Consider the following 13,815-nt stretch of genomic DNA (forward strand, 5'->3'; position numbering starts at 1 on the left):
TAATTTGTGGTTGATTGTTATGGCACTGTTTGGGCTATTTTTGGTTGCAGAACTGCTGGGTTTGGGGGACCTCTTCCCCTTCTATCCATGATGCAGCGCTGGATGCCTGTACAGTCAATCACCAGATATGAACACTGTTACTTGGATGTGGGGGAAAGTCCTTAACCATATGTAAGCTCCACAAAGACCAATACTGAGCTTACACAGGGTTCTGGCAGGAAGGTTGGGGGAGTGCAGGGAAGGTGTCAGTGGAAGATCAGTATTAGCTATCAAAATATCCTGTTAGTTTGCCCTGAACTGGCAAAACAGGTTCACTTTACAGAAAACATGATTGTCTACCTATACTGTCTGCAACGTTTTTTTTTTCCCCAAGGCTAAAGATGTACTATAGAATATATATCAATGTGACTCTTCCATACCTCCTCCGCTCCAGTCACAGAGTATGCGTGTCCCTTCACCAGCTTCCGGCTTGTGATGGCTTCTGTATCATAGGCATTTGTAATCTGGTTGGACAAAGAAGTGAAAAAAAAACACATAGTTTCAAGAAACCCTTTAGTTAAAAGCACAGAAAAATACAATATTTTCACTGGTTACTTTTGATTTTTTTCTGGCCAGAAAAAACTTTATTCACCTACAATGTGCCTTAAAACATGCTAGAGTCCATTCCCCAGCAGAGCCCCCTCCCTCCTTCCACTTTAGATACCGCAGATGTGCTACAAACGAGGGTCAGATACTGCAGACATGTAATATGAGAAGGATCGGATACTGCAGACATGTAATATGAGAAGGATCGGATACTGCAGACATGTAATATGAGAAGGATCGGATACTGCAGACATGTAATATGAGAAGGATCGGATACTGCAGACATGTAATATGAGAAGGATTGGATACTGCAGACATGCAACAAGAGAGTATCGGATACTGCAGACGTGATGAGAGAAGGATTGTATACTGCAGACATGCAACAAGAGAGGATTGGATACTGCAGACATGTAATAAGAGAAGGTCGGATACTGCAGACATGTAATAAGAGAAGGTCGGATACTGCAGACATGCAACAAGAGAAGGTCGGATACTGCAGACATGTAAAAAGAGAAGGTTGGATACTGCAGACATGCAACAAGAGAAGGTCGGATACTGCAGACATGTAAAAAGAGAAGGTTGGATACTGCAGACATGTAACAAGAGAAGGTCGGATACTGCAGACATGTATCCAGAGAGTGTCAGATACTGCAGACATGTAATAAAAGAAGGATCAGATACTGCAGACATGTAACAAGAGAAGGTTGGATACTGCAGACATGTAACAAGAGAAGGTCGGATACTGCAGACATGTAACAAGAGAAGGTCGGATACTGCAGACATGTATCCAGAGAGTGTCAGATACTGCAGACATGTAATAAAAGAAGGATCAGATACTGCAGACATGTAACAAGAGAGGGTCGGATAGTGCTTTCATGTAACAAGAGAAGGATGGATACTGCAGACATGTAACCAGAGAGTGTCAGATACTGCAGACATGTAATAAGAGAGGGTGAAATACTGCAGACATGTAATAAGAGAAGGTTAGATATTGCAGACATGTAACAAGAGAGGGTCGGATACTGCAGACATGTAACAAGAGAAGGTCGGATACTGCAGACATGTAATATGAGAGGGTGAGATACTGCAGACACGTAACAAGAGAGGATCGGATACTGCAGACATGTAATAAGAGAAGGTTAGATACTGCAGACACGTAACAAGAGAGGATCGGATACTGCAGACATGTAATAAGAGAAGGTTAGATACTGCATACATGCAACAAGAGTGGATCGAATACTGCAGACACATAATATGAGAAGGATCGGATACTGCAGACATACAACAAGAGAGGATCGGATACTGCAGACATACAACAAGAGAGGATCAGATACTGCAGACATACAACAAGAGAGGATCAGATACTGCAGACATGCAACAAGAGAGGATCGGATACTGCAGACATGTAATCAGAGAAGGATCGGATACTGCAGACATGCAACAAGAGAAGGTTGGATACTGCAGACATGTAACAAGAGAGGGTGAGATACTGCAGACATGTAATAAGTGAAGGTCAGATACTGCAGACATGTAATAAGTGAAGGTCAGATACTGCAGACATGTAATAAGTGAAGGTCAGATACTGCAGACATGTAACAGGACATGGTCACTCAGAGACATGCTATAGGAGTTAGTGAAAACTGGGGACAAGCTTTAGGGAAGATTCATAGACTGGAGACGTACTATGAGATTACTAGAGATTACTGCTAATGCAGTCCCTTTACACATCCATGCTTCCATATTTGTGCTCCCTACACAGCCCACTTATAAATGACGTGCCACAGCAAGATCCATTATAAAAGATCAGAGGAAAAAAAAACATAAAAAGAGATGGGATGGACATCAAGTAAGGGACTCAATAAGTACCTAGGTAAGGAAAGCACAGACTACAGTCTGCATGGACTCTGAGGGCAGCACAATAAGTGCCACATGCGGCCCCAGGCAACATATTGGGCACCAGGGTTATACACTCTAAATGGAAAATAACCCTTTTTTATTGTTTACAATTTACTGCTGAAGAAAAGTAAGAAACCTAAATTATAAGCAGCCTGTATAGGATTCTCTACAGTTAGGAGTTTTTATTTTCATAATTTGGGAGTCAATGTGATTTTGTTGAGAAAATCGGCTAACTCTGGTAATAAAGGGTCAGAATACTGAGAAAGTGATATTTTAGTTATAGGTGGGGCATGGTTTGCTGAGTCAGTTGCTTGCCTCTTTAATTTTTGCAAGGAGATCTCTCTGCCATAATTCCTGACTGTATTCCTGTCTATGTGGGAATTTTTGGGTGTTTCCGCCAACCTGTGTATGTTCCAGCTTCTCTGGTAACATTCTTCATAAAAAATGAGGAAATCCAGCAGGAATGGTGTGAGCTCCAGGTGCCTGGAGTCTGAAACTCAGCACAGAGATCTCACTAACACCCAGTCACACCGATCCCAACAGTGAAGTTGCACGATTTCAAAAGTCGGGTGAGATGCCGATTTAAGGTGCGATTTGCAAAACATCTGACACAGACGTCTATGCAGATTGCCTCAGAAGTAGTGCATGCACTACTTTAGAAATCGGTGCGACTCCGGCCAAGTCAGAACCGCCGTAATTGCGGACAAAAGGGTGCAACTGGCCATGCGATTTGCGAGTCGTAAAGCATGCAAATCACACACAGTGTGACTGGGGTCTTATAGAGACCTTGAGAGACAGAGGGAACCTCCAAGTGATTTAACCCTCCAGCATCTTCTAAAAACTGGTGTGTTAATGGAATTTTTGCAATAACATGTAAAGCCTGGCAGTACTAGGGTCGCTGGTTCAAATCCCAACCACAGCACCACCTGCCTGGAGTTTGCATGTTCTCCCTGTGCCTGCGTGGGTTTCCTCCGGGTACTCCGGTTTCCTCCCACACTCCAAAGACATGCTGGTAGGTGAATTGGCTCCTGTCTAAATTGGCCCTAGTATGTGTATGTATGAATGTGATTTAGGGACCTTAGATTGTACACCCCTTGAGGGTTAGGGACTGATGTGACTGTACAATATATGTGTAAAGCGCTGCGTAAATAGATGGCGCTATATAAGTACCTGAAATAAATAAATAAACCCCAGAAATGGGGAAGCAACTGCCCAGAGGTTGTAAATAGGATTTAGCTGCACTTAATAATTTCAGCCATATGAGGGAACCAAAGATCCACACTTCCCACATATGTCAATATTTTAGGTGAAGGCCATGTTCAGAATGGCCCCAGTACGTTACAGTGCCATTTATCAACATAATGGAGTTGATTTACTAAAACTGGGGTGTGCAAAATCTGGTGAAGCTCTGCACAGAAACCAATCAGCTTCTAACTTCAGCATGTTCAATTAAGCTTTGACAAAAAAAACAAAAACTGGAAGCTGATTGGTTTGTTTCTATGCAGAACTGCACCAGATTTTGTATGCTCCAGCTTTAGTAAATCAACTCAATTGTTAGATGTAGTTGCCATACCTGTAGGTGTGTTCTAACCACCTTTGAGGTGTGGCTGAAATACTCCCATGCTGTTTTTATTCCCTTGTCCTAATTTTCCTGGATATGGCAGACGTTGGGTTCACACCCCCAGCATTACAGAAGTGAGCATGCCTCCTTGTTGAAAATCCCCCCACTGAGCTCAGATATGGCAATTACCTTAACCACTTCTCTATCTGAGGAATTTTCTAAATTTTTTGCACACATGTTAAAATCAGCATTTTTTTGCTAGAAATTACTGTAAACACCCAAAAAGAATATATTTTCTAAAAGAACAAACACTATATTATACCTAATTTTTGGGTAAATTATAAAAGATTTAGTTGTGTCAAGTAAATAGATACCAAACAAGCCTTAAAACGGCACACGCCTATGAAATTGCAAAAAATTATAGTACCCAAAATTCTCCAACGGCAATGCTTTAAAAGCCTTTACAGGTCATAATTTTAAGGATAATTGTGCATTATGGCCCTAGAATTATTGTTCTCACTCTGACATTCACGGTGATACACATGTGTGGTGCAGTTGATGTTTACATACATGTGCTCACCCTATGCTGTGCTTTGTATATGAGGTGTGTACAGGAGTGCTTTAAATTTAAAGAAAAAAAAAATTATTTTAAATAATTCTTTTTTTTACACGTTATTTATTTTTTGCTACTTTTTTTACGCTTTATTTATTTTTTGCTGCTTTATTGCTATCACAATTTGTTTTTTTTAGCAAAGACATGTAGCAGAATACACTGTTGCGTAATTTTATGACAAAATTAGATTTTTTTACTGGACATGTTTAATAGCCAAAAGCCAAAAATATTGTTTTTTCCTCAAAATTGTCGGTCTTTTTTTTATTATAGCGCAAAAAATAAAAAACACACAGGCAATCAAATACCACTGAAAGAAACTCAATTCATGGGAAAAAAAGGACATAAATTTAATTTGGGTGCAGCGTTGCATGACTGCGAAATTGTCAGTTAAAGTAATGCATCGCTGCAGCTCAAAAAATGGTCTGGTCAGGAAGGGGGGTAAATCCTCTAGATGGAAAGTGGTTAATGTGCCCCAACGCCTCTCCCAACTATACCTACTTCTAAAGCTTTTTCGTATGGGCATAAGAACAGGCCCTCTCTCTGCACTCGTAGTAGGGATCACGGTGACCTGATACACCTTCTGTGGAGGTGCCCGAAACTACACCTTTGATGAAGGGAGGTTATTGCCACTATTGGTAGGGTTTTCCAGGTACAGATCCCAGAAGACCTTAAATATTCTATTTTGGGTATCCTGGGTGATCTCTAGGATATCCCTAAACAGGCCATAGCTAGAGCCCTCTTTCAGGTACGAAAGTTGATTCTGAGATACTGGATATCAGCTGACCCTCCCACACTGAAAGACTGGGTAGCCCAAATTGGGGATACCATTAGGCTTGAAAAATACAGAGACTGCACTAATAAATTTGACATATTGAAAAGCTTGATAAAGGTGATATTATATTGTTAATTCTTCATATAACATAATGTGCACTGGCTTGGTCTTTGTGCTTTTCTCCTATTCCTTTATTGGCTTTGAATACACTGGCTCTCTTATAACTGTAGGGGATTCCTTGCAGCAAGTTATGTATTCTTGTTGTGCTCTAGTTTTTGTATGACTTTATTCTTTGTTTAATTCTTTTTCTTAAGAAAAAAAAAACTGTTATGAGCAGGGCCCTCTGAACTCTCTTTTTCATGAATTGTTTTCTAACTGTTCTGTCAACTTTTTATTTTAAAAGTCCTGAATACTAATAATAAGAATTTATAATCCGAACAGACTAAAAATTCAGTGTTTGGGGTATGCACCACTCTGGGATTATATCCTATTTGGTTCGGTGTAGAACTCAATTAATTACACTGTGTGCACATTAAGCAAGTGAATGTTTGACCAAATCATCATTTTTTATGCATATTGTCCAACTCTAAGCTGTATAAACTTGAATGTGTATTGGATTTAAGCAGATCAGATGATGTGTATTTGTGTTTAATGGGGGAGGATGTGGCCTAAGGAGATCAACAACCTATATCAAGGTGTGCATGGGTCTAAAAAAGAGATTTACCTCTGAACTCTGAACTTTTAACTCTGAAAAGTCAAAAATTGTAAAAAGTCTTTCAGAGGGATGCAGCACTCTTGAAATTGCTAAGATATTGGAGAGTGATCACAGAACCATTACATTTTTTGTTACAAATATTCAACAGGGTCGCAAGAAATTTGCTGAGAAAAAGAAATGCAAATTAATTGCCAAAGATTTGAGAAGAATCAAACTTGAAGATATCAGGAACCCCTTTATCCTCCAATGCTGTCATATTCCAGAACTGCCACCTACCTGGACTGCCCAGGACTACAAGGTAATCAGTGCTCAGAGACATTGCTAAGGTAAGAAAGGCAGAAACCCGACCACCAAGAACAAGTCACATAAGTTGAAATGTTAAGACTGGGCCTAGAAATATCTGAAGACAGATTTTTCAAAGGTTTTATGGACTGATGAGATGACTCTTGACGGACCAGATGGATGGGCGAATGGGTGGATCAGTAACAGGCAGAGAGCTCCATTGTGACTCAGACGCCAGCAAGGTAGAGGTGGGGTTCTGGTATGGGCTGGTATTATTACAGTAATATATTTCTTGGCCCAGTCTTGCATGTATGCGGTGGAAGCAGGAGTGTGACCACCCCTGGGAGAAGCTTACAGAGGAGACTGCGGTAGACAGGTTGCACAGATTGAGGGTCCCTGCTGGAGGAGGGGTCAGGCAAGTAATACAGCCTCTTCTGCAACCCCCTAGCCTTAGCAAGCATTTAACCCTTGCAGTGTGGGGGTCCACCCTGCAAGGATATTTTTTTGCTGTACCAGGAATTACATAGTTACAGAGTTAGTCTGGCTGAAAAAAAAACAAAAGTCCATCCAGTTCAACCATTAAAAAAAAAAAAAAAAAAAGTTATAATCCTACACCCACAGTTGATCCAGAGGAAGGCAAAAAAAAACCCAGCAAAGCATGATATAATTTGCTCCTGCAGGGTAAAAATTCCTTCCTTGGACTTTAAACTATTGAAGTTCATATTAAATAAGAAATCATAGTAACTCTCTTATAAATTCTTCAATTGGTGTTTTTCGTAGAAACCAATCAGAACCTCACTTTCACTCCCCAAGACCAAAAGGATGGGATTAGGGAGGGACTCTGACTGGTAACACTGACCCAAGAATGTTTCTTTTATTTATGCACTTTGACACATAAAAGCATTTTAATACATTTATGATAGGAAATTAACTTTTCCAAAGTTTGATTTATAAGATATCAGAACTCACATCGATGGAGCACCCGAGCAGTGACTCTGCTTTTAGAGCCTTCTGAATTATTTCATAGAGATCAGCCGGTGCTTTCTTCAGGTCATACACTTCCGATATCCCCCCTGTGAAATCCTCAAAGCCTTCAATGGTGCTCCCACCTGTCAGAGCCTCATATGATCCATTCAGCCTGTCAGAGAAAGGAAGGAATATTCCATTATTGAAACACGGTAGCTTCTATGGCCTTGATAAACAAGGACCACATAGGGCTCACTGGTACTTGTTGTGAGGCCCTTGAACCCCAGATGTCAGAAATGAGAGCAATTTGTAAAGGTAGATAGCAGTGATTTCTAGCAACCTCTTGCAACATGTTCTCACTCTCTTTCTGTGTCCTGTACAGGGGCCAACTGACAACTCATGGGGCCCCCGGGCAATAGGGGATCATGGGGCCCCTGTGTCCTTGCCCAAACTCAAAAAAACCTATGGAAAAGGTACCAGGGGCATCTCATGGGGCCCCCTACTGACCCCGGGCCCTCGGGAAGTGCCAGAGTTTCTAAATGGTCAGTCTGCCCCTGGTCCTGTACCATGTCTCTAAACACATGTAGCATGTCTGCAGTCTCAGACAATCTCCTGCGGAATGTCCACAGCCAGTCTTCGGTAGTCTTACATATCTGTATGGCCCTTTGGTGATGGCAGGAGCCACAGATGAGCCTCCCTTGTAATTTGACAACCACTGCCCCACAGCAATCAATACCTGAAGCAATGATATCTCCAGGCCATCAAATATAACTGAAAAATGCATTATTATTAAATTAAGGGAACCTCCCATATGGGGTCAAACACTGTTGACCTTGTCTTCTGAAAATGCTAGCTGCCTGGCTGTCAAGTGAATTTCCCAGTCTGCATACTTGTTCCAGGTAACATAGAAGAAGCCAATGGACAGCCAGTCAGCTTGCATTTTCAGATGGAAGTCAGGAATGGCACATTCACTTTAGGGGAGAAAGTATAACGTTTTACATAAGGCATGAAAATGTGTTGGCCGTTGGGACTTACTTGGCATAGGCCTTTTCCAGCAGTGATCCCCAGAATTCATTCCCCTCTGCCGAGTGCACAAATACCAACTGTCCATCCTTTGTCGGCAGGCGGTCATCAACCACCACTTCCACCCAATCACCATATTGCCAGAACTGAAAAAAAGAGGAAATATGTTAGATTAAAGGCTTATTTACTAAACTAAGTAGAAAAAGGGCAGAGACTCATTGTTATGATATGCTACAAGGCACTGCTGAAAAAGAAGGGTCAGGTGCAGTTTCTGCTCCAATGACGGGTGTTGACAACCCATTCAACATGAATGTGTTGCATTGATGCAACTAGGGCTTTTTTCCCCAGAGAATAGGTACTGAAACTCTGTCTTTCCAAATCACCCCTTGTCTCCGCCCCTACCGACCTCCGAGCAATGTCCCTTGGTCCCACCCCCTACTCACCTCCCAGTACAGCCCTTTTAAAGAATACAGAAGCAAGTATCATTTTCTGGTGCCAAGTAATTTGTATGGAATTCAGTAATGATAACAAGAAAAGCAGTAAAATAGATCCCCTGCAGCCAGTAAAAATATACCCCCCCGCAACAATAGATCTCCATAGCAACAATAAATCTCCACAGCAACAGTGGACCACCTACAACAAAATACTCCTCCAGCAGCAATAGACCACTGGCAGCAACAACAGATCTTCCCACAGTCAGCATCAATAGACCCTCCAGCAGTCACCAACAATAGACCCCTCCCTCTACAGTAGATTCCTCCTATCAACAATTGACCACCCATCAACATAATAACCACCCCTAGCAACAATAGTCCTTCCCAGCAACAACAGACCCCCCCACAAAAACAGTTCCCCTCAAACAACAAAAGATCCTCCAGCAGCCAGCATCAATAGACCATCCAGCGCACCCCCGCACCCCTTGCCATTACATACATTAAGTGCTGGAGGTGCCAGAACTGCATTCCCCTATGTTCCCACTGAAAGAAAGCCCTGGATGCAACACATGGTAGGTTGCGATGTAACGTGAGTTAACATGTGCATTAGCACGCGGCAAAAGTGTTAACCTGGCCTAAGACTTTAATGTTCAAAATAAAGATGCTAACTGTAGGAAGACATCGGTCACCATTGTTAGGTACCAATAAGGGTTTATAAGGCTTCGTTCACGCCATCCGTGTAAAAAGACTAATGGAAACTGATGAGCAGATTTCACTTGCAAAGACATCAGTTAACATCAGTTTTCATGCGCACTTCAATGAGTTTTTTACATGTTGCAGATCCCTGTGTCGAAAAAAATATTAGTGTTGTGGTGTGAACAGGGTGCATAGAGAACAATTGATTTCATTGTGCCCTTGCAGAAAAACTGACGTCTCTGCACCTTAGTGTGAACGAGCCCTTAAAGTGCACCTGTGTCCAGACTATGAACAAAAAATTGCAGACTCCTGATTAGTAAAAGAGTCATCATTGTCCTCTGTAGATGCTTGTAATGTGAAGCAATTCATCTTCAAAGTTAATAGAAAAGACAAACTAGCTTTCAGTCCATTTCTAGTGGCTTAGAAATACCTGCGGTGTGTTTATATTAGAGGGCTGCCAGGCTGACAAGATCTGCTCTCCTAGAAAATAGCTGTGATTTCAGTGCCTCTGTTATGAATTTTGAAGATTAATTTCCCTACAATTCCTATAGCTACAAAAGTGAATAAGGGCTTGTTTTTAAGCCCAATTGAACCCTTAGTTAAAATGAATAATAAATAAATTCCAGATACATCAAAACAAAAGCTGTCTGATGTCTTACAGTTCGTTTTGCATCTAAAGCAGCCACAGCCTGAGTAGAAAAGCCTGTCTCCTACCCGCTTGCTGCAGAGAAGGACCCTCGCTCTCTCTATCAAAGGAGTCGTCCTATTGCAGAGGTCTGACATGCCACCTGCTGAATTAGACCCATGAGCTCATGCTCCCTTCTGATTAGACAGCGCTAGCTCTGACTCAGTAAAGGTCATATTAAATCCCTTGTCTGCAGCATGTTTTCAGGGGACAGGTTTTTCTACTCAGGCTGATTAACCACTTGAGCTCCAGAGGATTTACCCCCCTTGATGACCAGGCCTCTTTTTGCTACTCGGCACTGCACTAATTCAACTGATAATTGCGCAGTCATGCAATGCTGCACCCAAACAAAATTTACGTCCTTTTTTTCACACAAATAGAGCTTTATTTTGGTGGTATTTGATCATCTGTGCGCTTTTTATTTTTCACGCTATAAACAAAAAAAGGCCAAAAATTTTGAAGAAAAACAATATTTTTTAATTTCAGCTATAAAAAATATATAGTAAACTCAAAGTTGGTTATAAATTTAGGCCAAAATGTATTCTACTACATGTTTTTGGTAAAAAAAATCCCAATAAGTGTATATTGATTGCTTTGTGTGGAAGTTATAGCGTCTACAAACTATGGTATAAATACTGCAATTTACGCCATTTTTCTGCTATACAGCGCTGCGCTAGTTTATCGGACAATTGCGCAGTCATGCAATATGGTACATAAATGAAATTTACATCTTTTTTTTTCCCCACAAATTGAGCTTTCTTTTGGTGGTATTTGATTGCCTGTGCGGTTTTTATTTTTTGCGCTATAAAAAAAAAGGCTGACAATTTTGAGGAAAAAAAAACAATATTTTGGACTTTTTGCTATAAAACATGTCCAGTAAAAAAAAGATGCAAAAATCAAATTTAGTCATAAATTTCTGCCAAAATGCATTCTGCGACATGTCTTTGCTAAAAAAAAAAAACAATACGTGTAAATTAATTGGTTTACGTGAAAGTTATAGCGTTTACAAATGGCGGGAAAGATACTGGGATTTTTATTTTTTTTTTATACTAATAATGGCGGCGATCAGCGAATTATGGCGGCGATCAGTGACTTATGTCAGCGACCAGAGACTTATGGCGGGACTGCGGCGGACATTCTGACATTGGGGGGTACTGACTTGGGGTCACTGACATCCCCAAAAACACTAATACAGTGATCAGTGCAAAAAAAAAAAACCACTGACACTGTACTAATGGCACTGGGGAGGAAGGGGTTAACTTTATTTTGCAGGGAAGGGTTATAAGAGTGAGGGGGAGTGTTTTACTAGGGGGCGGGGGTGTGTGCTGCACGGGATACCACTGATCGAGAGAGAGAAACTCTCCTTTCTCGATCAGCTCGTCCTCGAGCTGTCAGGGAAGTGACAGACAGCACAGCTACTGCAGCTGTGCTGTCTGTCACTGTTTGCCACCGATCGCCGGGAAACAGCCGGTAAGGACCGGCTGTGACCCGGCGACTGACATCCGCGGCGGTGATCGGTGGGACAGATAGGGCAGTGGCGCGCCTCGCACGCACCCCCTATCTGTTTACAAAACACACGTTTTAAAACGTGGTTTTGCCTGCCCATGCAGCCCTGCCGCCGTATTTCTACAGTGGCAGAGCGGCAAGTGGTTAAAAAAAGCAAACTGTAATGCAGGCCAAACATGGGTCGAATTCCGAGTGAACTTTCTTTTGAAAATCGTAATTAAGAATTTTCTTTCAGGTTTCGTACCATTAGTGGGCCACAGCATCAGCTGATTTATTGAATTTGAGTGATCAGGCATGTTGGAAATTTTTTCCAAAATAATCTTTTCCTAATCAATGATGGGAGAATTGTGCGAGAAAAATAATAAACAAAAAGAAAATGAGCATGAGCTGTGACCTGGAAAGAAAAGAAGATTCCCAGTCATGAAAATTCTTTTCTGCAGCAACACGAGGTGAAATTGAAGGCTTGGTTGGTCAAATTTCAAAATCAATGGTAACACCGTCAGATTACAAAACGCACAAAATGTCTGATTTTCTAAAGAAAATTCAGAGTTCTCCCGATGTATGGCCTGCATTTGTTTACCCTAACTTTGATGCACCTGGAATGTATTTTGCAGATTCAAAATTAAATTCATTTACTGTTCTGAATATAGAAATAATTTAGCGGACATAGTCTGGGCACCGGTTCATTTTAAATGCATCTGAAAATGTAATGGATGTCTTTATCCATGCCAGAACAGTGACTGGTGCAGTAATTTCTATAAAGCGGGAAGTGATTGCTCCGGGGAATTATTCTCTTTAATGGGATTGGGTCAGGAAGGAATTGGATATTTGGTTACGTTGGTAGCTGCACTACTCTACAGTCTCTTTTGCCTATCTCAACATGGTGAAAATATATGCCACAATTTACTCTTAGAGTAAACCCATCATGTAAATCAGGGGTGTCAAACTCCATTTCATCGCGGGCCATATCAGCATTATGGTTGCCCTAAAAGGGCCACTTGTTTCTGTAACACTAGATGTCCAGAGCACCACACCCCCCATTACAACAGATGTCAAGAGTCCCACACCCTCCCTAACATCACCATGCACCCCCTTTGGGGGCAGAGCTGGAAAGCAGAAAGTGCAGGGTCTGGAGGAGGACCACAGGAGGAGTGGAGTCAGTTACCAGAGTCTGCTGAATGCTGAGACCAGGGGAGGCAGAGATGAGGGGGTGCTGCAGCTGCACTGAGAGGTGCAGGATTTGGCAGAGGAGTTCAATTCTCCTCTTTGCTGCCGACTGCTGAGTCAAGGCAGGGGCGGAGACAAGGGGGTACCTGCACAGCCATTCACTGGGAAGATCAGTGTGCTGCTGTTTTTCCTCCCTGAGCTGTGGCTGAGAACAGAGGTGATCCCTTATAAAAAAAAGGGGAAAAAATGTATTTAAATGTTATTATTATTACAATTATTATTTATATCTATACACAAATGTTTGCCATTAATTTCTATTTTAAACGGAATGGGTTGTTTTACAAAGTGAGGGATTACATATACTTTATTGTTGATTGAAAGAGTTTAGTTCCACTTTAAACGGAAATGTAGGCAAGGATTAAAAGATAAAGAAGCTGCATTCTCAGGAAGAATTAAATCAGCTGGTGAAAGTGTTTTCAAAATCTGAGGGTTTATTATCACTTTAGGTCATAATTTATATACTTGGGTCAGCGACTCAGAGATCATTGGAGTCAGAAGGCCAGCATGACAACTTGGGAACTGCCATTATCAGAAGGATGTCAAGCAACTGCAGCATATATATATCTTTTATGGCCGGCTTTCTTAGCTTTGCTATTGGTGTAATGTTACTAGTGAAGCATTTGTACCTTACCCTGATGTATTAGTGCTAGAATACCATCTGCTCACCTGGAAGCGGAAGATTCCGGCATAGTTCTTCTGAAAACTCTGATTCTCTGGAACAACTCGGGCTAAAATGTCCTGATCCAAGGTAAGGGAGGCGATGGCAGCCAGGAGCCAGCAGTCACCTGTGTCAGAGAATGGAGCTTTCAAATATGTGGAATGAGATTTCAAATGACAGCAGTTATAATACACTT

The 13,815-nt window shown here is 41.5% G+C and overlaps 1 protein-coding gene across 1 annotated transcript in view; it reads right to left on the minus strand.

Moving 5' to 3' along the window:
• CAPN8 (calpain 8) overlaps positions 1-13,815 on the minus strand; it is a 99,433-nt gene that overhangs the window by 43,704 nt on the left and 41,914 nt on the right. Inside the window, exons 3-6 of the mRNA XM_089685061.1 lie at positions 13,628-13,746; positions 8,426-8,559; positions 7,394-7,562; positions 420-503 (exon numbers count right to left, since the gene is read on the minus strand). Of these exons, the coding sequence (XP_089541187.1) occupies positions 420-503; positions 7,394-7,562; positions 8,426-8,559; positions 13,628-13,746 (506 nt within the window). The remainder of the gene's footprint in view (positions 1-419; positions 504-7,393; positions 7,563-8,425; positions 8,560-13,627; positions 13,747-13,815) is intronic.

Source organism: Staurois parvus, unplaced genomic scaffold, assembly GCF_062004578.1.
Source record: "Staurois parvus isolate SC_StPar_1 unplaced genomic scaffold, SC_StPar_1.0 ptg000362l, whole genome shotgun sequence".
NCBI lineage: Eukaryota > Metazoa > Chordata > Amphibia > Anura > Ranidae > Staurois > Staurois parvus.